The sequence below is a fragment of the Neoarius graeffei genome, chromosome 25 (assembly GCF_027579695.1).
Source record: "Neoarius graeffei isolate fNeoGra1 chromosome 25, fNeoGra1.pri, whole genome shotgun sequence".
NCBI classification, from domain to species: Eukaryota; Metazoa; Chordata; class Actinopteri; order Siluriformes; family Ariidae; genus Neoarius; species Neoarius graeffei.
In genome coordinates this window covers 6,636,998-6,662,128 of record NC_083593.1, presented here as the reverse complement: position 1 = coordinate 6,662,128, position 25,131 = coordinate 6,636,998, and the positions used below count along the sequence as shown (strand labels likewise).

Sequence of the window (25,131 nt, the reverse complement as noted above, 5' to 3'; positions counted from 1 at the left end):
AAGGCCGGCAACTCGAAGGCCGGCAACTCGGAGATCGGCAACTCGAAGGCCCGCAACTCGAAGGCCCGCAACTCGAAGGCCCGCAACTCGAAGGCCCGCAACTCGGAGATCGGCAACTCGAAGGCCCGCAACTCGAAGGCCCGCAACTCGGAGATCGGGAACTCGAAGGCCCGCAACTCGAAGGCCCGCAACTCGGAGATCGGCAACTCGAAGGCCCGCAACTCGAAGGCCCGCAACTCGGAGATCGGCAACTCGAAGGCCCGCAACTCGAAGGCCCGCAACTCGGAGATCGGCAACTCGAAGGCCCGCAACTCGGAGATCGGCAACTCGAAGGCCCGCAACTCGGAGATCGGCAACTCGGAGATCGGCAACTCGAAGGCCCGCAACTCGGAGATCGGCAACTCGGAGATCGGCAACTCGAAGGCCCGCAACTCGGAGATCGGCAACTCGGAGATCGGCAACTCGAAGGCCCGCAACTCGGAGATCGGCAACTCGAAGGCCCGCAACTCGGAGATCGGCAACTCGAAGGCCCGCAACTCGGAGATCGGCAACTCGAAGGCCCGCAACTCGGAGATCGGCAACTCGAAGGCCCGCAACTCGGAGATCGGCAACTCGAAGGCCCGCAACTCGGAGATCGGCAACTCGAAGGCCCGCAACTCGGAGATCGGCAACTCGAAGGCCCGCAACTCGGAGATCGGCAACTCGAAGGCCCGCAACTCGGAGATCGGCAACTCGAAGGCCCGCAACTCGGAGATCGGCAACTCGAAGGCCCGCAACTCGGAGATCGGCAACTCGAAGGCCCGCAACTCGGAGATCGGCAACTCGAAGGCCCGCAACTCGGAGATCGGCAACTCGAAGGCCCGCAACTCGGAGATCGGCAACTCGAAGGCCCGCAACTCGGAGATCGGCAACTCGAAGGCCCGCAACTCGGAGATCGGCAACTCGGAGATCGGCAACTCGGAGGCCCGCAACTCGGAGGCCCGCAACTCGGAGGCCCGCAACTCGAAGGCCCGCAACTCGAAGGCCCGCAACTCGAAGGCCCGCAACTCGGATATCGGCAACTCGAATTTCAAACATCTCCATGCATCATGTGAGTTTTATATATAATGCAGCTTAAATAGAAATTCCATTGACTTTTTTTTTTTTTAAATCAGCATAAATTGGTTGTTCAGGAAAAGTCATGTGGACTTCTATTCTAGAAACATTTTCTCATCTCAAATTTACACAACTTTAGATTTTTGGAACTCAAATTTCAACAATTTTTAGGTTTCTACAACTTGAATTTCTGCAACTTAAAAGTTTACAGCTCGAGTTTAATCGTCTACTTGTCCTGGGAGTTTTACATGTAATGTTTATGATATATAATGTCATGCATTTTATGAGTACATGAAAATTTGTTTGTTCTGGCAAAGGTGGTCATGCAGACCTTTTTTTTTTTGGAGGAGGGGGGTTTGAAAAATTTTTGAAACTCAGATTTCTACAACTCAAATTTGTACAACTCCCCCCCCCCCCCCCCCCCCCAGTTTCTCCTACTCAAACTACAACTCTGATTTTGTCTTGGGTGTTTTACACGTATGCTGATGGCACTTAATTTTTTAAACACTGTCCTACATGATTTACTCCGGCAAGGATAAACTTGGAGAAATTACAATGTAAAATTTACTACGAGTAACTTTTTTTTTTTTTCCTTCAATTAAAGGCTGCTTGTGTTCATCAGGGCATCAAGCCTAGCTGCCAGAAACTGTACATAATGCATCATACGATTCTGCTTGATAAACAATTCAGAAAAATGAACCATTATTGGCTGTAGAGGAAAAAAAAGAGGTATAGAGTAGTTAATTTCCTCTGAAATCTGGCCATGAGCTTTTTCTTATCTTGTTCATTTCTGCTGATTAATGTTCGAGACTTTCCGAGCCTGATGGGCTGTGTCTGCTCGAACATGTGGTTGAATATCTTCACAGCACATGACCGATTCATCTCCAGACACATTGAATAAGTCAAATGTGAATCATGGCAGTATGGATGCTGAATTTTATCCGGTTCCTTCACTCCGGTCTGATTGTTAATTGTTGGCATACATCAAACCGATGTGACCTCTTCAGGCTTGTATTCTGTAATTTTTGATACAGCAAGGACAAGGTTACATGTCAAACGTGCACTGGTGGTTGAAGGCGGGAGGACGGCAAGTGTGACAGCATGCTGAGGACTAGAAGCTGTTTTTCGGAGTGTAGCTTGTCTAATGCTGCATTTGACTTGCCTCCAAAATTGGAACTCGGTCATATTTAACCTTCAGCTACAAAGTGGAGAAAAACTTGTGAACACCTTGACATTTGATTTTTCTTAGCAACATACTAGCTAGCTAACCGTGATGAGTTATGTATATTTAAAGACTCCGTACAATCACATCATGATGTATAGTCAGTGTTGGACATATTTGCTTGTTAAATGTATATGTTGGTTGATTGAAAGCAAATACTTGTGTATACAGTCATTTCTTTTAAAGATAAGAAGTGTTTCTTTGGGTACTGCTCGTGCTGTGAGCAGCCATGTTGGATTGACGTCACTTGCTCAACTCGCGGTTGAGAAGACTGTCTCGGGGTGACAAGTCAGAAGTAGTAATTTTTTTTTTTTTTGTAGTCGAAGATGGAGCAGAAATCCTGAGTTACTCCAAGTTTGAGTCGAACGCAGGATAATTAATATATCTTGTCCAAAAAGTGGTGAGATTTTATAAATCTACAACAGGCTTTTTGTATCGGAGGGCTTCCTGAGTAGCACCGCTCAAAGGAGTATGATTAACATCTTGATTGTGTTTGAAGGTGTTTCTGTGATGTGCAATTTGTATCATGAGAAGAGTTCACACATGCACTGCAAAAAAAAAAAAAGAGGGGTCTCACTGTGGTGTGGTGCGAGGATGGACTGGATATGATGGTTTTGGGGCAAAGTGTACAGTAGTGGGGTGAACTTTCTGGTAAACCCATATAAAATATACCTCCACCTGCGGTATACCCAGTTTAGTATAGCTGGCATGACTATGACTCCTAATTGCCACACCGGTGTAATCAGGACTGGGCCAGTAATAACCATGCATAATTTGAAGCTGATCAAACCAAGTATCTCCAAATTATGTCCACTTCCTGTTTTGGTGTGGCATCTCAATAGGCAAATCCTATTTTAAATTGGCTTGGAAGCCATGACCTAAAGGTTAGAGAAGCAGCCTTGGGACCAAAAAGTCGCCAGTTTAATTCCCTGGACTAGCAGGAATGGCTGAAGTGCCCTTGAGCAAGGCCCCTAACCCCCAACTGCTCCCCAGGCTGCTCTGGGTATGCTGTACATCGCTCTGGATAAGAGCGTCTGCTAAATATCTGTAATGTAATTTTAAAATCAATTTCCCACCATGATGTTCTCGTTTGAGGTAGCCGCTGTTCTTTCACATTTTATCATCATGAATGTTTGCAGTTTATTCCAACTAATTTCGAAGTAAATCCAAAGAACTCTCAAAGAAGACTTTGGAAGATATGTTTTTTACAATGTGAAAAATGTACAAATTCCAAAACGATTGACTTCCTGTTTGGCCGAATCAATCAAAAGATTGTTTGTTAATTTCTGAAATGAGTCACCAAATTTAATGAATGTCAAAATTACTGTGTCCTGACCGTGAAGACCCTTGCATCTGGTTTTGTATTGTATTGTATTGTGTCTCAGCCAAATCAATTGCCTGCCGTTACATTTTCGTTTGTGGTATCCATGACACCTTTGCAATTTGTCACGCGTCTAGTTTATACGAAACCAAATTTCAAGACCGTCCGATGAATTCTGTTGATGGAGTTTAAGAGTATGTACAAATTGATGAACTGGAACACCAAATCAAAAGCTGCCATAAGACAAACGCATGTGAAAAGTTTCATGTGTTTTCAGCCACCATAAGCCTTTCAAAAAAAAAGGGCATGAATATTTAAAAATCGTGCATTCCATCCACCATGGCCTACTTCCTGTTGGGTGGAGTCATATATAATCCAGTGTCTGATATGATGAGGATAATGACCATACCAAATTTTGTGCAGATCTGAGCAACTTCATCCTGTCCATTGCCAGTGTTTGAGGGCGCTGTGGAGCTCCTCGACCAGGCACTATACAAGTATGTATACAATGTGTCAAATTTTTCACTTTCAAGCATCAAACGGCTTTAAAAAAAAAAAGGCTTTAGCACCTGTGGTACAATTTTAGTATTGCGTTATAACTTGAAATTATCAAATCAGTTTGTAATGAAATTTATGAACAGATATCTCAGAAAAATGTATTGTGACCCAATTTATCGCAATATCCATATTATATTTTCAGATCACCCAGCCCTAATGCACAAAAATGTTAAGCTCCAATTCTGAGATGTACCAGATCATGTTCTGGCAGAATCGTCCACAAATGAAGTGCTTCGCAGCACAGTATCTGAATTGAATCTCAACCTCTCTTGGTTTTCCATCAGGGCCAATAAATGAAAACGAACTCTTTTTTTTAAAGTGAATGATGAGCAGACAGGAACCTCATCACCTCCTGCGCTGCTCTCCCGAGAAGCACACACAACCCATAATGCATCTCACTCACGCAAACTCATGGGTTCACTCGTTTTATTTTAATGTCTTTAGTAGGACGCGTCAGTGGGGTGGTAACTCTGTGCAGTGAACGTGAGTCACGTTCTTTAAAAGAGCCGTTATTCTATCAGCATGCGGCATAACACAGGCCTGCTTTAACGTGCTAAATGTGGTCTCCTTGGTGATGTCACTCGCTTTTACACGGACAATATGTGGCTGTAAAGATGCTTTATTCAGCAGTATTGTTTAATATCAATCAGGGAGAAAGGAGAAGGTCAGGAGCTTTAGTGTTATACCAGAGCACTGGTGGTGTAAAATTTGACCATAAGTCACGATCCTCCTCCCTCCTTCTAAACCTCATGCCAGCATGGAGTTGAGCCCACTAGTGCCTCCGAACTCCGCCATCTCTCATGGTCTTGGCTGAGTGCCGGGATGTCCTCCAGTCTCAAATTAATCTGCTGGAGGTCTTGATGAATTATATTGTTCCAATGGGTACGTGGTCGGCCGTGAGGGCGTCTCCATCCCACCGCGTCACACTCGTAAATCGCTCTTGTGGGGTAGTCATCTGTGCAGTGCAGGACGTGTCCGAGCCAACAAACATGGCGCTGTGTGATGGTACGGAGGATATTTGGTTGGTTAGTTCTCTGGCGGAGCTCCTCATTGGAGAGGCAGTCAGACCAATGCACCCTGTCAATAGTCCTGAGAGCACGGGTCTCGAAGTCAAGAACACTGGTGGCCAAGGTCTTGCTGAGAGGCCAGGTCTCTGCGCCGTAGAGCGGCATGGACAAAACCTCCCTCCTACTAAACCTTATGCCAGCATGGCGTTGAGCACATCAGTGCCTCCGAACTCCGCCATCTCTCACAGTCTTGGCTGAGTGCTGGGACGTCCTCCAGTCTCAAATTAATCTGCTGGAGGTCTTGACGAATGACATCATTCCAATGGGTGTGTGGTAGGCTGTGAGGGCGTCTCCATCCCACCGCTGGCGGATAACACTCGTAAATTGCTCTTGTGAGGTGGTCATCTGTGCAGTGCAGGACATGTCCAATCCAACAAACACGACGCTGTGTGATGGTGCGGAGGATATTTGGTTGGCTAGTTCTCTGGCAGAGCTCCTCGTTGGAGACTTGGTTGGACCAATGCACCCCATCAATAGTCCTGAGAACATGGGTGGCCAAGGTCTTGCTGAGAAGCCAGGTCTCAGCGCCATAGAGTGGCACAGACAAAACCGCAGCGTTGTTGACCTGTAGCTTGGTGTGTCGGGAGAAGTCATGTCATCTCCAGAGTGGTCTCCAAAGGCTTCTCATGACTCCTGCTGCCAGTGCACGTCGCCTGTTGATCTCCGTAAGGAGGTCCCCATTGTTGTCGACTTCCAATCCCAGGTAAACAAATGACACGATGAACTAGACGTGATCAATACCAATGACAATGGGTGGTGGGTCAGGACCGTCAGCTTGGTTACGATACTGGAATGAAAGTGACCTGGTTGGGTCATCAAGGGGGATATTTCAACTGTTGAATAACCTGGAAACTGTTATGTATAAACAGACACGCTTAATATGCTTTGATTGGATTGTACTGTACACGCTGTTAAGGAAGGAATAAAACACTGGGAGTGTGCTCTCATAGGAAATGAGTCAACGAACATATCATTGTTCCATAGTTTCGAAATACTTCGCCCTGTCAGACAACCAATAACTGTAGTGAGGAGTTAAGTGCTTCATTTTTTTTCTTTAGCTGCGCTGTTCGTTTTTAGCGTCTATTTTTACACACACTTGTGCAAGACGTGATTATAAAAGGAGCTTTAGTTTTTAGAGCTGCTTCTTTGATCATACAAAGATTAGCTGGGGGAAAAAAGAGAGAATATAATGGAGATGAAGACATAATGAACTCTAATAATAATCAGTGGATTTTGGTATTGAGGATTTTTTTTTTTTTTTGAATACCAACAGCATTAGAACATTTTTTTGGAAGTGGGGACCTTTTGACTGGTCCTCATCTCTTCAAAAGGCTGTTTAAGGGTTAAAACTTGAGTTTTAGGGTTCAAGTTAGGATGAGGTTTAGGTTAGGGTTTGGGTAAGGGGTGGCATTAGGCATTTGGTTGTGATGGTTAAGATAAGGGGCTCGGGAGTGTATTACGTCAATGAGTCCCCACAATGATAGAAGTACGTTTATATGTGTGTAACGACTGCACATTATCTGAGACTAAAGACGCCAACGAAAGGAAGAGAGAACAACAAAGCAAGCACACGAGATGGAGGAAACGAGAAAGCGGCATCTTATTCAACAGGCATGTTAGAGGCGTATAGGAACGCCAGCCTGTCATACTTCATTAGTTTCTGGAAACAATAGAATTTAGTCATGTGCCGGGTTATTACTTTCCCTCGCTGTGTGCTTTGCTCTCTCTCTCTCTCTCTCTCTCTCTCTCTCTCTGGTGTTATGAGGAATACCAGTGCCGATCTCACTGCTCTGGAAATGTCTATTAGCACAATACTTCTCCCATGTAATTACGCCTCCGAAATGACAAGCGCCTCTTGCTAATACGAGCCGTGCATGTTTACACGTGTTGAGCGCCACGAGCGTGAAGTGGTAAAACAAATCAAACATGAGGGGAACTTTGTCCTTTCTCGAACACCATCTTGTCATGTCCTGTACTTTTTAATTAAAGCGAGACCTTTTACTCCTTATGTTTGCATTCTGACCTGCCATGTACTCGTTACAGATCTCAAACATTCTTTTGTCTGGTGAACTTTATTCAAGGGAAAAATCTGTCCTGACTGTCTTGCGTATTAATCTTTTATAATTAACACGGGGTCTTTGGGTGGGATTTAGCTCTCACTTCATATCCACCTAAAGAGAGCAGAGCTGAGCAGCCATGAGAGAAAATCTGGAGACTCGGCTTCCAAAGCGTCAACTTTCAGGCTAATACCTCCATCGATGCCATTGCACTAACCATCTTGTAGATCACTAGCTAGCCGAAGTGTGACTTGGCACAATGCTACATTTGTATTTTGGAATTTTGAGACTAGTTTTCACAGCAATGTCTTGATTACTTCTATGTAGGCTTTCTCATTAATGACTTTGACCACTGCTGCAAAATATCCAAGTGGAAAATCCCACCCCTTCCCTTCCCTCCCCTCCCTGGCTTCCTGATGTCCCTGTATGCTGTGCTTCCACTGTGGATGAAAGTGACCGTGATGATTGGATTAACCTACATGGAGACTGTTTCTGCTTCTTAATTGTTCCAGTTGATGGTGATGGGTAGAGCTGATGGACGAGATGAAATTCCAGTTTGGTTTTTGTGTACAGTAAATGGAAGTAATTTCAGGCAGGGGCTAAAGTTGTGAGCGGGGAATTGATGAAACGTCAGACCCCATAATGCCGTAGGAATGATTTGAGCGAATTGTTTGAATTTGTCGTGCTAGTTTTAGTATTTATCAATGAGCAATTGTTTTGGTTTTTGCTGGCTTCTGACACCATAGCTAATCATCAACTACATTTCGGATAAGGTGGATATTGGTGTAGTCTCCTCGCCCTTGTGAGTTCTGACCAGAAAGAGACAGAGAGAGAGAGAGAGAGAGAGAGAGAGATCTCTTGGTCAGATAAAGCATATCGGGGCATCCTTGAAGAAGCCTCACCTTTGTATCGCAGCAGCAGGGAACCTGGTCTCAGCTGCTTCTCGCTGGTAAAGTGGATGGAGATCTGATTACTGGAGCTTTTCACCACTAGCCCTTTGGTCAGCCGTGACTTGTTGGCCAGGATTGAGGGCTCAAGGCCACCTAGGTCTTCCAGCACCACGTTCTCGCCTTCCGCCAATGTCACATTCAGCACCTGCAGATGGAGAACGTCTGATTTTAAGAGAGAGATTTAAGCAATTGTCAAGAGCTTCTATTGAGAGCTCAGTGTTCTGTAGTGTGTATTCTGGTAATATGAGTGCTTACTGAAAGACAACTTGTTGGATTAGAATGCAAGTTTGTAGACGGAATGGGATGTAATCTTGTTTCTTTGGAGTTGGACTTGTGGACAGTTTGAGATTCATAAGCCATGATTCAAACTTCAATCTGTCTCATCTCATTTGTATTAAAACGTGACAGATTTGACATCATTCATGATTGAAATCTATTAAAGTTTCAGCTTCTCGGAGGCACATGAGCACTTTTATTCTTCTAACTAATGAGGCTTTGGTCAACCCCTCCCTTCTCCTGGACAACCTTGCCATTTTTATGGAACTCTGAGTCACGTGTGGGTTTAATCCAGAGTTTGGTTTAAAGGGCAGTTACGGCCCTTTTCCACTACCCTTTTTCAGCTCACTTCAGCTCGCTTCAGCCCGACACGGCTCGCGTTTCGACTACCAAAAAACAGCACGACTCAGCTCGCTTCAGCCCTGCTTAGCCCCTAAAACTCGCACCGTTTTGGAGTGGGGCTGAAGCGAGCCAAACCGAGCCGAGTGAGGCTGGGGGCGTGAGCAGACACTCCCCTGTGCACTGATTGGTGAGGAGGAGTGTCCTCACATGCCCACACACGCCCCGCGAGCACGCTGGGATCTGTAAACACCGTAAACCCAGAAGAAGAAGAATTACGAATTACGAGAATTTCTGAAGCCTTATGCGCCTCGCCTCATCTATACGCTCTTGCCAGTATCTGTTGGCGCTGTCGGTGACAACAAGCCACAGAACCAAGACCAGCAACACTAACGACTCCATGTCCATGTTTATTGTTTACTATTCGGGTCGTGAGACTACCGCTTAAAAGCTCACTGATGTCACTGTTTGCGCTGCTTAACGACATCACGTGACGTCCACCCACTTTCGCTAACTCCACCCAAAGTGTCCACCCACTTCCAGCCAGCACGGTTCAGCGCGGTTGTAGTCGAAATGCAACTCCAACAGCCCCACTCAGCTCGACTCAGCACGGCACGGCTCAGCCGCGTTTGTAGTGGAAAAGCGGCATTAGTAACGTATGTACAGTACTTATGAGAGCGACAGTAAAGTGGTCTGCTGTTACAGCTTGAATCTGTGAGTATTGGAGATGGCTAAGGGAATTTATTAGAGCACCAGTACCTCCCCCCCCCAAATCGCTCATTCAAGTAGCATTACATATATCAAATGTTAATTTAAAGGTCAATTTAACTTAATTTGTTAATTATATTTCAAACGTCCAAAAAAATTGCTTTTTTTTTTTTTAAACGTAAGGACTTCATATTCATTTCAGTTGTTCTCCATCCAGTAAAAATACTTCTGTCAGGTGAAAGAGTGATGGTTGGTTGGATATCATTCAGTTTTGTTGAAACAAAGTCATAGGAGGAAAAAAAACTAATAAAAATGCAAATCCCGCCCCTAAACTGAACTATAAACTATATAGCTACATATTCGGTGTGGTGGTGGGAATAGTTCTGAAATTTCCAAGTCGGTTACTTTTTACTCTTAATCCTACAGATATTACAGAAACTCCACTTTCAATGAACTCGATCTGTCCATGTTCTACTTTTCCAGCATTGGACCGATCAGCAGTCTGGATTAGTGTCGTCCCCCCCCGCCAATAGTTACAGAGCAAACATGTTGAAAAACGTTAAACCCCAAAGATGCTTTATGTGCTCCATCAAAATTTCCATGAACACTATGTCCCGAACAATTCTGATTTGTAACTTTTGAATCCTAGATAATTTGTCGACCAAAAGTCAATTTATATTTAAACTCTATCATGACTGAAAGTTCAGTGATGGCCGTCATTTAATGATAAAACCACCCTGTCAGGAAAAAAAGCCACCCTTGCTACTGCAGAAAAGGTCAGCGCTATAATTATTGCAGCATTCAGAGCTCTGAGCGAAGAGATTTGTACCGAGGGAGTTCCATTACGGAGTCGGATCTGGAGGCCTTGGTGAGGGCAGGACCCTCCTCTGACTGCCTCTCTCAGGTAATGAAAGTGTCAGAGCGAGAGAACACACACAGCCTCACCGCAGTGCCAAAATTAATTTGGCCACTTTGGAGGAACCAGCCAGCCCTCGTCATCTGAGAAGCAGAGAAGAGACAATGTCCAAGAACCTCTCGTCTCACACTTTATAATCACCCATGTCCAATTTTTCTGCTTCTTTACCAGCAGAATGGCAAGCATTAACAACAAACTCTGATGCTGATAATGGCTGTCTTGGTGTGTTTGTGTGGGTGTAGGCAATTGTGGGCCTGGATATATAATCCATGGTGACTTGGCTGAAAGTGCAACACTAAATTTGGAAGCGTTTTATCTATAAAAATTATGAGGAGACTTTCTGGTGATGCACACTGTACATTACTGGCAAGGCCAAGGTTATAATCTCGAGTTTTTCTTTTATTTACACCATCAAAAGCATTTTGTAGTCAAAGTACAGGCTATAAAACCTACTATTGTGAATTTCCATGTATCTAAAATCCTTATACTTGTTGTAGTGCCACCTTGACCACTCCCACTAATCAGTATTTCCTTTCTATTAATTCCATTTGTTAGTCTGTGCTTTTGTAAAGTCGTTACATGAAAGCGATTTAATTCTAAAGCATGCCAAAGTTCACAAATTGCCTCGTCTCTTCCGGTTCTTCCAATTTATTCCTTGTCTATTCAACGGTAGCTAAAAGTACTTGGATTGGCATGCTATCTCTTCTCCACACCAGGAACTTTCGCATCACAAATGTATCACCACGAAAACCAGGTCATGTGCACGTCCTTGAGCTCACAGCACGAGATGGACTGATGCACATGTCAGAACCCCAAAAGCGTGGACACACTAATTGTGGAGTCTAGTGTTAAAGAACCATATTTTATGAAAACAGTGTCTAGTTGCACAAAGGTGAAAACGATACATGGAGCAAAATTGTTTATGCTAACTACATTAATGTACATAGTTAGTGAAGTTGTGAAGTAGCTATCCAAGTAATAACACATGACGGCACATGGTGTTACAGGAAAGTAATCAGTGTTGAGGTGGTGTGATGAGAGCCAACTGGAAGCAGAGTTGCTTTTATCTTGGTTTTTTTTTTTTTTTTTTTATTTTGGTCCTGATAATTTGCGAGGATGGCTGTTAGTTTGTATTTCAAATTGAGTACTAGCAAGCTAGCACATATTTATTAAAAAAAAAAAAAAGTTCCTCCCATGCAAAGACCCAGTCTTCCATCCCAGTACTAACCAGGCCCTTAAGGTGCACTGGGTAGCGCTGATCTGTTTCTTTTGCCCTTGGCCTCTTGCCTATACAGCTAGGGTTACAGTGGGGGGCTAGTCCTCTGGTAATTATGAGAGTTTGAGAGCCCACTCGTATCTGTATTGCAGCGTGCCTTGCCAGACGGCACCGCGAGTTGGCCTAGTGGTTAGCATGTCTGCCTCTTGATCAGGAGATCGCAAGTTCTACTCACGGTCGGGTCATACCAAAGACCATCATAAAAAATGGTACCTACTGCCATCTGGCAAGGCACGCTGCAATGCAGATGCGAGGGGGGAGTCAAACTCTGGCGGTTACCAGAGGACTAGCCCCCCACTGTAACCCTAGCTATGTAATAGGCGAGAGGCTGAGGGCTACGGAAACGGGGATCGGCGCCGCCCTATGCGCCACATGGCGTGGGAAGGACTTTTGCCAGATGGCAGTAGGTACCTTTTTTATGATGGTCTTTGGTATGACCCAACTGCCAGTAGAACTCCGTCTCCTGATTGAGAGACGGACACATTAACCACTAGGCCAGCTTGCGGTCTAGCAAATATTAGTTTAAGCGTAATACTGTACCGTATGTGTCAAACCAATGGCCAGGTTTTCTAGCAAGTATTTGGCCTCCCAAGTTGGAGGCTTGTGAATGGTAAAGGCCGAGTTTAACAAAACTGGACTCCGACTTTTTATATTTGAAATTGCCAGTGACCTTGGGGTCTTTTCTAACAGCAAAGTCATATAAATTCCCAGACCCCAAGAATCTGGATGATTTCTGGAGACTTTTTTTTTTTTAAACACTGTAATTTGGAAAGTACCTAACATGGATTTCATCATATTTGGGTCATACTTGGAAATATCTAGGTAAGACCTGGATCTCTGGATTCTGGGCTATACTGGGGAGTGCATGTTGATTTTTGTATGAAATTTGGAATTGAGCCTTGAGTCCTGATGACCTTACTCTCTACCAGACAGAAGGGGAAGCATAAAAAAAGACGGATACATGCAGAGAAGCAAGGTTCACGTGTAAAACCTCCATCATTACTGATGTAGTATGTAGTTTGCTTATGAAGCTTAAAAAAAATCTCTTGAGAAATTAAACCGCTCCTTACTTCAGTGAAGTTTGGTGCTTGATACGGTTTCTTTTGGAATGAACAAAATTGGCTCTGTATTTTTGTTTATATAGATATAAAAAAATTTTTTTAACACAAGCTGCCGAAACAATGTATTTTCAGTACAAATAAAAGCAGGACGGAGACAATGCGAAGGGAAACAGTGAGTCAGTAGGCGAGAGAAAAACACCCCAGCACTTTATGCTTGGCGTCGTCATTGTGAGGGAAAACCATTTGCTGATTATCTCACGGGCCACAGCTGAATGCAAAACAAGCGCACTTCAATCTTGTCCTGCTTTCTCTCTCGCTCTGTCCTTCACTGTTATTTGATGCTGGCTGTTTCGATCAAGCGCATGTACGTATTTCAGCTTCTTGAATGCTGAAGGACATCAGACGCTGGTTCATGTTTATTCACAGCGGCAGGGTTCAAAACACACGGGGTTCAAAACAGGACTGGGTTAGTGCTCAAGAAGCTTTTCTAGGTCCATCTGGTGTAGGACTGAAGTGTGAATTTCACTGTCTGACCTACGTTAGGGCCTGTAGATACGGTAGATGGATGATATTGTGACAAAATGGCCCAAATGGACTAAATTTCGCCCATCGGTCAGAAGATCCTTCGATTCCACGTGACCTCCAAAGCGGAGCAAAACTACGGAGTAAAGTAATGGTGGTGTTTGTAGCTGTAGCGAAGATATTTTAAATGGTTGTAGCGGTTTTGTATCCGTATTTGAGATACTACGGATATGTGAAAGGTAATATCCGCGTATTGCAGATACTCCAAATCAGAAATGCATGCGCACCAATGTGAACTTGTTTCCCAGCCAAAGACTGCAGGAAAACGACAACAATGCATCAAAATTTTCCTACACCTGAATATTTTGGGCCAGTTTTGAATCTTTTTGTGGATTTCTTAAGTTGTTGAACTGTTTAGAATTTTGTATATTTCTGCATAAATTGGGTGGTGTAGTGGTTAGCATTGTCGCCTCACAGCAAGAAGGTTCTGGGTTCAAGCCCAGCAGCCGATGAGGGCCTTTCTGTGTGGAGGTTGCATGTCTGCGTGGGTGTGCTCCGGGTTCCCCCACAGTCCAAAGACATGCAGGTTAGCCTAACATGCCTGAGGTTGGGCTGAAGTAGTCTGGCTAACGCGACTGCAAAGCTCTACGAGCTATTGGTCTGGCCAAGATATTAAGCCCAACCGTTTCCCAGAGCCCATGGTTGACCCGCCTCCCTGAAATGCCTCAGTTTGCTACTGGTCGAAGCCAGAAAAGGCTGTGACGAAGCTTAAACCAATCACATCACTCTTTCCTCTGATGTATGTGATGCGACGGGGCTAACTGGTAGATTAAACTCTTACCGAAGCCGGTCGGGAGCAAGGCGAAAACGTCCTTCCTTTCAATAAATACCTCCAGGGCTGCTCTTTGCTCCGTTTTCAATGAGAACTTGCTCCATGTTCATAATGTTTCTAGTGAATGAAGCGCTTCCGGCATAGATTCTGTAAACAATCTATGGCTTCCGGTCGCAGTTCTACTACGTCAGTGCCTTGAACACGCCTCTACCCAGGGCCGTTGGAGATGCTCAAAGTTGATTGGTTCCCGATTTTTCGGGAGCTTGGAAGAGCTGTAGATAGCTTACCTGGCCAGACTAAGCTCGCAACAGGCCCTCATGTTGCGTCACGCTTAGGATGGGTGGGCCCAGGCTAGGGCTGAAGTGCCCTTGAGCAAGGCGCCGAACCCCCAACTGCTCCCCGGGTGCTGTAGTATAGCTGCCCGCTGCTGCGTGTGCGGGCTCATTGCTCATTCATGTGTTCACTGATTCAGATGGGTTAAGTGTCACTGTGTGCTTGAGTGCACATGTGACAAAGACATCTTGGCATAAATATGACTTCAGATTTTCGCACGAGTCCTAAAAGTAGATGAAGACAACCCAATTAAACAAATGAGACAAAACTATTATACTTGGCCATTTGTTTATTCAGGAAAATGATCCAGTATTTCTGCAATGAGTGGCAAAAGTATGTGAACTTCTAGGATTTGCAGTTAATCTGAAGGTGAAATTAAAGTCTGATCTTTTCAGTCAATGGGATGACAATCGGGTGTAAGTGAACGTATCACCCTGTCCTTTTTATTTAAAGGACGGCCATCTATCAAAGTCTGATCTTTACAACACGTTTGTGGACCAGGGCAACAGTATACACACCTAGTCTGATGCTTTATGGGAACGTTTCTTTAAAAAAAAAAAAACCCACATGAATCGTCCAACTATTCTTCACATCTGTGTTTGTATTCATTGAGGACCATGTATTTTGTATTCGGTCGCATCGCTACTCTATCGCTAAATGGTTTAAAATGATTTCTGAATCGGACAGCTCTACGCAATGCACCAAGCAACATGACAAACTATCTGCTGTTTCTCCAGTTTAATGATTAAAGGAAATGGTCCTTGTAACAAGTTTGAGAGCTCCCTACTGAGAAAACACATGATGGACCCCGGGTAAGTTTGAACTTTTTCTTTCACACCCCTTTGGCACAGCACAGAAGCAAGACCCTGAATCAAACGACAAACAAACTATCGGCTTTCCGGCTCGCTCTGCACTTGAGCAGCTCAACATTCTCTGTAAAGGGGCAACAGGATTCTCCACATATTGTATACACACAAACACACACTCTGCCAAACAGCGAGAGACATAAATGCGGTGAGGCCAGGTTCAAGAGTGCAACCTCCGCCATTAACGTTCTAGTTTATCTTTAAACCCCTGCCTCATGAGCAATGTTAAGCCATGCCCACTTGGTCCCGTCTACATTAGCAGCCTTGGGCTTGCTATTTCCCCAAATATCTCTGATTTCTAAGGAAGAATAGTACACTTACTGTACAAGGAACTTTGGAGTGCTGATCTAAAGCCAGTGTGAAATTTTTGTTTCCTTGCAGAGCATCTGGATTTGTTTGCAAGTACTAGATGTTCCAATAGTTTTAAATAAATGTTTGAATTAGAAATTTACAGAAGCCCTGAACTGCGGGAAGTGGATTTTTTTTTCTTTTTCTTCAATTGCTATGTCATTATTGTTACTCAATATATTATTGTGATTTAGTCAGTCAAAATAACAGCTTGGTTAAAACAAGAAGTCAAAATGGCTTAGTCAAAAACAAGAAGACCCGGAGTCAAAATAACGAGATGCCAAGTCAAATTAAAGCCAGACTGCCTTTCAGATTTTTCAAGTGTAGGTCATAAGAATTTTCCCCGGCACCCAATTATTTTTGTTTAGTGGACTGAAAGCTACTGAATTTGAATCACAGACTTCCAATTTTATTAGTTTTTTTTTTAAATGGCGCAATTACGGTAATGAATTTAGAGCCACATGGCCTGAAATTCGCTGCTATTTTTCCCTGCTTCACCATGACCCAATACAAGATACTACGCCATGCATCACTTGGTGGGCTTTCCCCATTCGCGCAAGGCATTGTGGGATACAAATTTGAAACAGGAGGGAAAAATGGAGGATGTGAGTGTGCGAATGAAACATGAAAGACTGACTACAGTAACGGAAAGTGAGAAGAAAAGACGTTATGTTACAACCCCGATTCCAAAAAAGTTGGGACAAAGTACAAATTGTAAATAAAAACGGAATGCAATAATTTACAAATCTCAAAAATATTCACAATAGAACATAGACAACATATCAAATGTCGAAAGTGAGACATTTTGAAATTTCATGCCAAATATTGGCTCATTTGAAATTTCATGACAGCAACACATCTCAAAAAAGTTGGGACAGGGGCAATAAGAGGCTGGAAAAGTTAAAGGTACAAAAAAGGAACAGCTGGAGGACCAAATTGCAACTCATTAGGTCAACTGGCAATAGGTCATTAACATGACTGGGTATAATAAGAGTATCTTGGAGTGGCAGCGGCTCTCAGAAGTAAAGATGGGAAGAGGATCACCAATCCCCCTAATTCTGCGCCGACAAATAGTGGAGCAATATCAGAAAGGAGTTTGACAGTGTAAAATTGCAAAGAGTTTGAACATATCATCATCTACAGTGCATATCATCAAAAGATTCAGAGAATCTGGAAGAATCTCTGTGCGTAAGGGTCAAGGCCGGAAAACCATACTGGGTGCCCGTGATCTTCGGGCCCTTAGACGGCACTGCATCACATACAGGCATGCTTCTGTATTGGAAATCACAAAATGGGCTCAGGAATATTTCCAGAGAACATTATCTGTGAACACAATTCACCGTGCCATCCGCCATTGCCAGCTAAAACTCCATAGTCCTCAGACGTTTACAGACTGTTGTAAAGAGAAAAGGGGATGTCTCAGTGGTAAACATGGCCTTGTCCCAACTTTTTTGAGATGTGTTGTTGTCATGAAATTTAAAATCACCTAATTTTTCTCTTTAAATGATACATTTTCTCAGTTTAAACATTTGATATGTCATCTATGTTCTATTCTGAATAAAATATGGAATTTTGAAACTTCCACATCGTTGCATTCTGTTTTTATTTACAATTTGTAGTTTGTCCCAACTTTTTTGGAATCGGGGTTATATGTATGAAGGAAAGGAAATGCAGGGCCAAACTAATAAATATCGGCGCTCAGTGAGCACCTTGGTGCGATCAGCTGTTCGTTTAGCTGTCAGTGCACGGTCAAAGGTAAACCTGCGCATGCGCACACACACGGACTTCCTTTGTCTGCTTGACTGCGTGAAGCGAACAATTTCATGCACATTATTTTGCTTTAATCCCCTCAAATGAAATGACTTCCCAGCCACACAATGGCCTGGTATTTCGTGAGATGTTACAGAAATAAACATCTCTCACAATGACCACATTTCAGAGGGAACTAAATTTCACCGATTTTATGAAATCAAAAGGAAGTCTAGCTTTGAAGAGAAGTCTCGTCTCGTCTCGTCTCATCTCATCATCTCTAGCCGCTTTATCCTGTTCTACAGGGTTGCAGGCAAGCTGGAGCCTATCCCAGCTGACTACGGGCGAAAGGCGGGGTACACCCTGGACAAGTCGCCAGGTCATCACAGGGCTGACACATAGACACAGACAACCATTCACACCTACGGTCAATTTAGAGTCACCAGTTAACCTAACCTGCATGTCTTTGGGCTGTGGGGGAAACCGGAGCACCCGGAGGAAACCCACGCGGACACGGGGAGAACATGCAAACTCCGCACAGAAAGGCCCTCGCCGGCCACGGGGCTCGAACCCAGACCTTCTTGCTGTGAGGCGACAGCGCTAACCACTACACCACCGTGCCGCCCTGAAGAGAAGTCGAAACAACAAAATGCGAAATCAAAATAACAATGTGAGTCATTTTTCTTTTGCTCTTTTTTTTTTTTTTTTTAAATTGCAGAAACCTAACTTGTGTTTGGCTGTCTATTCATTAGACCTTCATCTTGCTCTCCTTTTTTAGAATGATGGACATAACAGAAGTGCAAAATTAATGTGCAAGCATCTCCCGAAAGCCGTCTAGAAGAACGAACGTAGTCTTTGCGGAGGGCCTCAGCTGGCTCTCTGCCTCCACGAAAAACAGCGATTTAACCAAAGGACTGTTCATCGCCTGGGTGTGATGAGAAGCTCAGCTGAAATCTGTCTCTCTGCATGGCCCCGGTGTCGCACGTACCGCTTGGAAAGTGCTGAGGGAGCTATGCGGAGGCCACTGTTATTTTCACCTGGATGTCCACATTCAATTATAGAAGGGTTATAGGCTTTAGATGCTGCTCCCGGGGGGCAAGATTGTGACATGGGGAGTGGTGTGGAATAAAGTAATGGTGTGAGATGAATCTTAAGCATGTGGCCTATATAGAAATGTTAGTACTGGAGTATGATCACGATGGCACACAGTTGTATAAATCACAGTTTGTTTAAAACGGACAGAGTGAAAAAGAAGGATGTGTACCAGGAGACAAATACAAGAAGCCTTGTGTTGTCCTTGTCTGTCTGCTGAATTTGCTTCCCTGTAAATAAAATAAGTCGTGATTGAACATCCCACTGCGGCAGTGTCTAATACACACAGCCCTGACATATGCACTGAAGGACAGGACGAGTCCCCGCAGGCCTGTCATCTGTCACAAACTCTGCAGCCTGTCAGTGCAAGACCGAGACAGCTGTCCGCTTTTCAATTATTAAGACTCATAACTGTGCTAGCCTGAATGAGCGTCGCTCCTGTTGATGAATGTCAGCCAGAACACTGAGGGGACCACCTGCAGAGCGTCAAGCACAAACGCAACCGTTATCGATAGATCAGGATACAAACCAAACGAAGAGATGGTGGTCTTTAACGAGACCACGGAAGAAAACCCTGTCTGATCCGTGACGGGAAGACGGGAGCATTTGTCTGGGATTAGATCAGTGTAGGAGGACTTACTAGAAGCTGTACAGTGAGATTTCCAAAGTGAAAATGTAAGCTGTGGTTACTCGTCCCTATGTCCTTTATCATGCACAGATACTGATCTGCTACTCAACTTGCTGTGGTTTGAAATTTCCCCCAGTATGGTTTGAGTATTAAAGCAAGACGGCCTTTCGATTTCATAAAATCAGTGAAATTCCGCTCCTTCTGAAATTTGATCATTGTGATGTGTGTTTATTTCTAAAATATCGGGTCATTCTGTACCTGGGAAGTTATCTAATTTGAGGGGATTAAAGCAAATAATGTGCATGAAATCGCTCACATCGTGCAGTCAAGCAGACAGAGGAAGTCCGTGTGTGTGTGTGTGTGTGTGTGTGTGTGTGCGCGCATGCGCAGGTTTACCTTTGAGCGTGCACTGACAGTTCCATCATTCTGTCGCTAAACGAACAGCTGATCACACCAAGGTGCTCGCTGAGCGCCGATATTTATTAGTTTGGTCCTGCGTTTCCTTTCCTTCGTATATAACATAACGTCTTTTCTTCTCGCTTTCCGTTACTGCAGTCAGTCTTTCATGTTTCATTCGCACACTCACGTATTCCGTTTTTTTCTCCTGCTTCAAATTTGTATCCCACAATGCCTTGCACGAACGGGGAAAGCCCAACACATGATGCATGACGTAATATCTTGAACTGGGTCATGGTGAAGCAGGAAAAAAATGGCAGAGAATTTAGGGCCACGTGGAGATAAATTCATTAATTGTTCTATTAAAAAAAAAAACTAATAAAACTGGAAGTCTGTGATTCGATTTCAGTAGCTTTTGGTCCACTAAACAAAAATCATTAGGTGTCGGGAGGGAATTCTTTTTATGACCTACACTTTGAAAAATCTGAAAGGCAGTACACACTGTAAAAAATGATTTTGTTGTTTTAACTTACACTACCGTTCAAAAGTTTGGGGTCACTTTGAAATGTCCTTATTTTTGAAAGAAAAGCACTGTTCTTTTCAATGAAGATCACTTTAAACTAATCAGAAATCCACTCTATACATTGCTAATGTGGTAAATGACTATTCTAGCTGCAAATGTCTGGTTTTTGGTGCAATATCTCCATAGGTGTATAGAGGCCCATTTCCAGCAACTCTCACTCCAGTGTTCTAATGGTACAATGTGTTTGCTCATTGCCTCAGAAGGCTAATGGATGATTAGAAAACCCTTGTACAATCATGTTAGCACAGCTGAAAACAGAAATATCAAACAAAAACGACAAATCAAAATACAAAAAAAAAAAGTCAATTTTTTTAGACTGGCAAACAAATTATTCGTGTAATCGTGCAAAATATCAGTCTATTACTCTTCAGAAACCTTTTATTTTTGTTCCGCGTCTTTCTCAGTTTTGTTTGACGTAATTTATTTTGGTTGCGATTCCAGCTTTCTCGTTTGCGCTCCCTGACTTTTTGCTTGCAGTTTTGGCACAAACTTCACGTGTGGGTGGGCTGTCCAGGAATGCATTCCCATTGGCTAACTTGTGTTTGACTGACGGCTACGCTCAGCCGTTCCCTACTCGGATTCTGGCGGACTGTTTGACGAGTGACCGATCCATTGACGGTAAACAAGGATCGAGTGGACTTCAGTGGCGACTATGATATTGAATTTACACTTTGTTGAATTAATTCAATATCATAGTCGCCACTGAAGTCCACTCGATCCTTGTTTACCGTCAATGGATCGGTCACTCGTCAAACAGTCTGCCAGAATCCGAGTAGGAAATGGCCGCAACAGCCTCCGGGGGAATCGCTGAGCGTAGCTGTCAGTCAAACACAAGTTAGCCAATGGGAATGCATTCCTGGACAGCCCACCCACACGTGAAGTTTGTGCCAAAACTGCAAGCAAAAAGTCAGGGAGCGCAAACGAGAAAGCTGGAATCGCAACCAAAATAAATTACGTCAAACAAAACTGAGAAAGACGCGGAACAAAAATAAAAGGTTTCTGAAGAGTAATAGACTGATATTTTTGCACGATTACACGAATAATTTGTTTGCCAGTCTAAAAAAATTTGACTTTTTTTTTGTATTTTGATTTGTCGTTTTTGTTTGATATTTCAAAAGTATTGTATGAACATTTTGGCACAAAATTGATTCCATAGATCATCACATTTGTGGGGTCGATTAAATGCTCAAAATGGCCAGAAAAATGTCTTGACTATATTTTCTATTCATTTTACAACTTATGGTGGTAAATAAAAGTGTGACTTTTCATGGAAAACACAAAATTGTCTGGGTGACCCCAAACTTTTGAACGGTAGTGTATTTAGTGCAAGGGCTGCCTTAATTTTGAGTTCACTGAAATTAATATAATAAGTTCACAACAATTTAACTTGCTATGTGAATTTCAATCAACTCAAATTTTTAAGGCAGCATGGGCACTAACTTTTTTTTTTTTAAGTTAAAACAAATAATTTTTTACAGTGCAGCTTTAATCAAATATTCCCGACTTTTCTTTATTAATGAATGACACATCGTGCTTTTTATTAGAGACTACACTGATCCGATGCACGATATCGGTACTGGACTGATACCAGCAAAAAAATAATAATATTGTACATCAGATTCTGTAAGAAGACAAGACTTGGTTTTTGAAATTTTATTTTTTTTAAATTTGGAACTAGAAATGTCCTGTCCTTTTGTGCTGTCCAGCATTTGGTTAGGAGCATGATGATTAAAATCGAAGATGACCATGTTTGGGCAATGAGTGGCAGCGGAAATATGCTTGGATGCTTTTTAGGTGTCTTGGATGTGAGACGTGTGAGACTAATTTAATTGATTCACAGTGCGGTAAAAACAGATGAATGATGAGATTGCGATAGCAAAAATCTAATAGGACTTTGATTAAAATCCATCCACAGCTGCTGGTAGAGAGCAGGAACATGTCTGTACAGGACATCGCACGTGTCCTTCAGACATTGTCTCAACAAGCAAAAGGGTTTTAATGAACACTCAACACTGACTTCGGGCCAGGTGGAGAATTTAAAAAGCAGCAGGATAGCAGTGAGGTAAAGGGGGGGAGGAAGCACGTGTATCTACACTGGGGATTGTGTGTATACTTGAGTGTGATCTATATTGAGAAACGTCAGGACTTGCACCAGGACTTTCCTCCTGTCAGTGATATGCGGATAATGACTGGAGCAGTGTGTGTCTCAGTGGCTCAGTATAGTGCGTAGGGATGAAGCTGAAGTCTTATCGTGACACACAGATACAGATTGCTACACTCCCGTGGACCCAGCCAAGTGTGTGTGTGTGTGTCCTCCTTCGCCTCAGGGCAGAGGCTGGCAATCTGTCCGCTGTTCCACCAATCTGAGCTTTAGAGAATATGAAATGCTTTAACGTGCTTTGTTGGTTAGCTTGTTGAGCCATCTTCCAAACCTGTTTGGAGAAAGACGAATGTGCTCATTTGAGGTTTAATGGTTGACTAAGGCACCTGTTCACACTCTTCAAAAGGCAAAGGTTTAAAAAAAAAAAAAAACATCTCGGGTAACAAATATCTCATTTTGTTATAAGGTTTCTATACTGACAGGCTGCGTAGAATTAGCAAAAAAACGCATAATGTGATTAACTAACTGTCCGTTCTAATGGCATACAGACTTTCTATCGACTTCAATTTATTACTGACCTTAATTAATGACCTCATTAGACAACATCATTATCATTGAAAGTAAAGGAAAAGGATGATGGGACCGAAGTTGTTTCTTCTCGTGATCCTCTGGAAATTTGCATGATGTACCACTCACCGGCCACTTTATTAGATACCCCTCCTATTTTGTGCAGTTCTCTAATCAGCCGATCCCTTGACAGCAGCACAAGGCATAAAGCCATTCAAGTACAAATCAAGAGCTTCAGTTAATGTTCACAATGTTCAAACATCGGGTTCGAGTATTGATCTCCTGGGGTTTTCACACAACGGTTTCTAGAGTTTACACAATGGCACGGAAAACAAAAAACATTGAGTTGAGTGAGGGACAGTTCTGTGGGTGGGAATACCTTGTTGACAAGGGGAGGTCTGAGGAAAATGGACAGATTGGTTCAAACTGCCAGGAACGATGTAGTTAGTCCATCCATCCAGGGTCACAGGCAAGCTGGAGCCTATCCCAGCTGACTACGGGCGAAAGGCGGGGTACACCCTGGACAAGTCGCCAGGTCATCACAGGGCTGACACATAGACACAGACAACCATTCACACTCACATTCACACCTACGGTCAATTTAGAGTCGCCAGTTAACCTAACCTGCATGTCTTTGGACTGTGGGGGAAACCGGAGCACCCGGAGGAAACCCACACAGACACGGGGAGAACATGCAAACTCCGTGCTAACCACTACGCCACCGTGCCGCCCTGTAGTAACTCGTAGCAACTCTTTACAACCGTGGTGAGCAGAAAAGCATCTCAGCATGCAACAGCAGAAGACCACATTGGGTTCCACTCCTGCCAGCCAAGAACAGGAATCTTAGAATCAAGAACAAGTTCCTATTAAAGTGGCCGGTGAGTGTATATTTCAAAGTGACTTTCCCCTGCTTTATCATAACATTTAGGTCAATATTGGACACATGTCTTGACTGATGGACTGTTTTTTGTTTATATTTGATTGAAGAATTCATGCAAATGTATTGCTTAGCTCCTTTTTCAGCTTGGGCGCATTAATGATGTAATGGAAGCAGCTAAAAAGACAGTGGCGGGTTTCCTGAAAGCCTCTTAACCCTAAGAGCATCTTAACGAGGTGAGAGCGTGTTCATTGTGCTGCTCGCGCTGCCATTTAACAATGATCTTTGTGCTACGATGCTTTTGGGAAACGTGGCACAGATGAGATTGTTCTAAGCTTCAAACTTCTAAATGTGCTTTAGGAGGCTTTCTATCAGTCTTGGATCAGCGCTGAGAATATTCCCGAGTCTACGATTCGAATCAAGAAAGGGTTCCTGTTAAAATGGCCAGTGGGTGAGCGTGTATTCCTGTTGAAGACACGGAACAGGATTGAGTCAAGCTAACATGGCTGAGCTAATGATATGTTCACACATTAATGCAGAAATTTTCAAGGTCAAGTGTAGTTGTAGTGGACTGGCACACGCAACGTTTGTGTTATGTCATGCGCTACCCATCAGCCCCTGCACATCACATGACCTCACTGCGAACTCTCCTGTGCCTCATTTCATCCAACTAGTAGCACTGTTTCTCTGTCTAGCGTTTTTTTTTTTTTTTTGGCTTGTTTTCTCATGTGGCTGTGATCATGTCCAGCCTGTATGTTCCTTACCTTGTGTTCCTAGTTTGTGTTGATGATTCTAAGCTCTATGTTGTTTTTGTTCGTGTTCTCTATCTATCCATCCATGATCTGCTCCATTGAGGATCGAAGGGGAGCTGGAGCCTCTCTCTCTCTCTCTCTCTCTCTCTCTCTCTCTCTCTCTGGTCAGTCTATTGCAGGGCTTGTTTGTCTTCTATTTTGTATTTAAATTGCCTGTACTTGCATCCACCTCCACTTTCTGCCACTCGAGATGTTTTTTGTTAAGTTATTTAGCTGCTTACCTGACACATGCACATAATTTATTGCAGTGGCGGCTGGTAGCCTTTCAAACAGGGGAGGCTGATCGGTTACGATATTTCCAGATTTTAAAAGAAAAAACACATCAATTTTGCCCATACTCTTGCCTCTGACCTGGCTGATTGTTGGCAGGGTCACAAACTGTGAAATAACAGGGTTTTTTTGGCCCATTAGCCTACTGTCCAATATACATGATGGTGGTGTTGGGGGGGGGGGGTATATTTTAACATTTTATATTTTAAAATTGTGGCATGTTGTTTAAAAATTGATCATTATTGAAAGCAGCTCTTTGTCAGGAACCTCAGCAGTAACAGCAGAGTGTTCTGGAATAGGCACAAGCAC

The 25,131-nt window shown here is 43.5% G+C and overlaps 1 protein-coding gene across 1 annotated transcript in view; it reads right to left on the bottom strand.

The window, feature by feature from the left end:
- Window positions 1-25,131, bottom strand: part of sez6a (seizure related 6 homolog a) — a 228,112-nt gene that overhangs the window by 78,100 nt on the left and 124,881 nt on the right. The window contains exon 4 of the mRNA XM_060909600.1: window positions 8,223-8,415. Within this exon, the coding sequence (XP_060765583.1) occupies window positions 8,223-8,415 (193 nt within the window). The remainder of the gene's footprint in view (window positions 1-8,222; window positions 8,416-25,131) is intronic.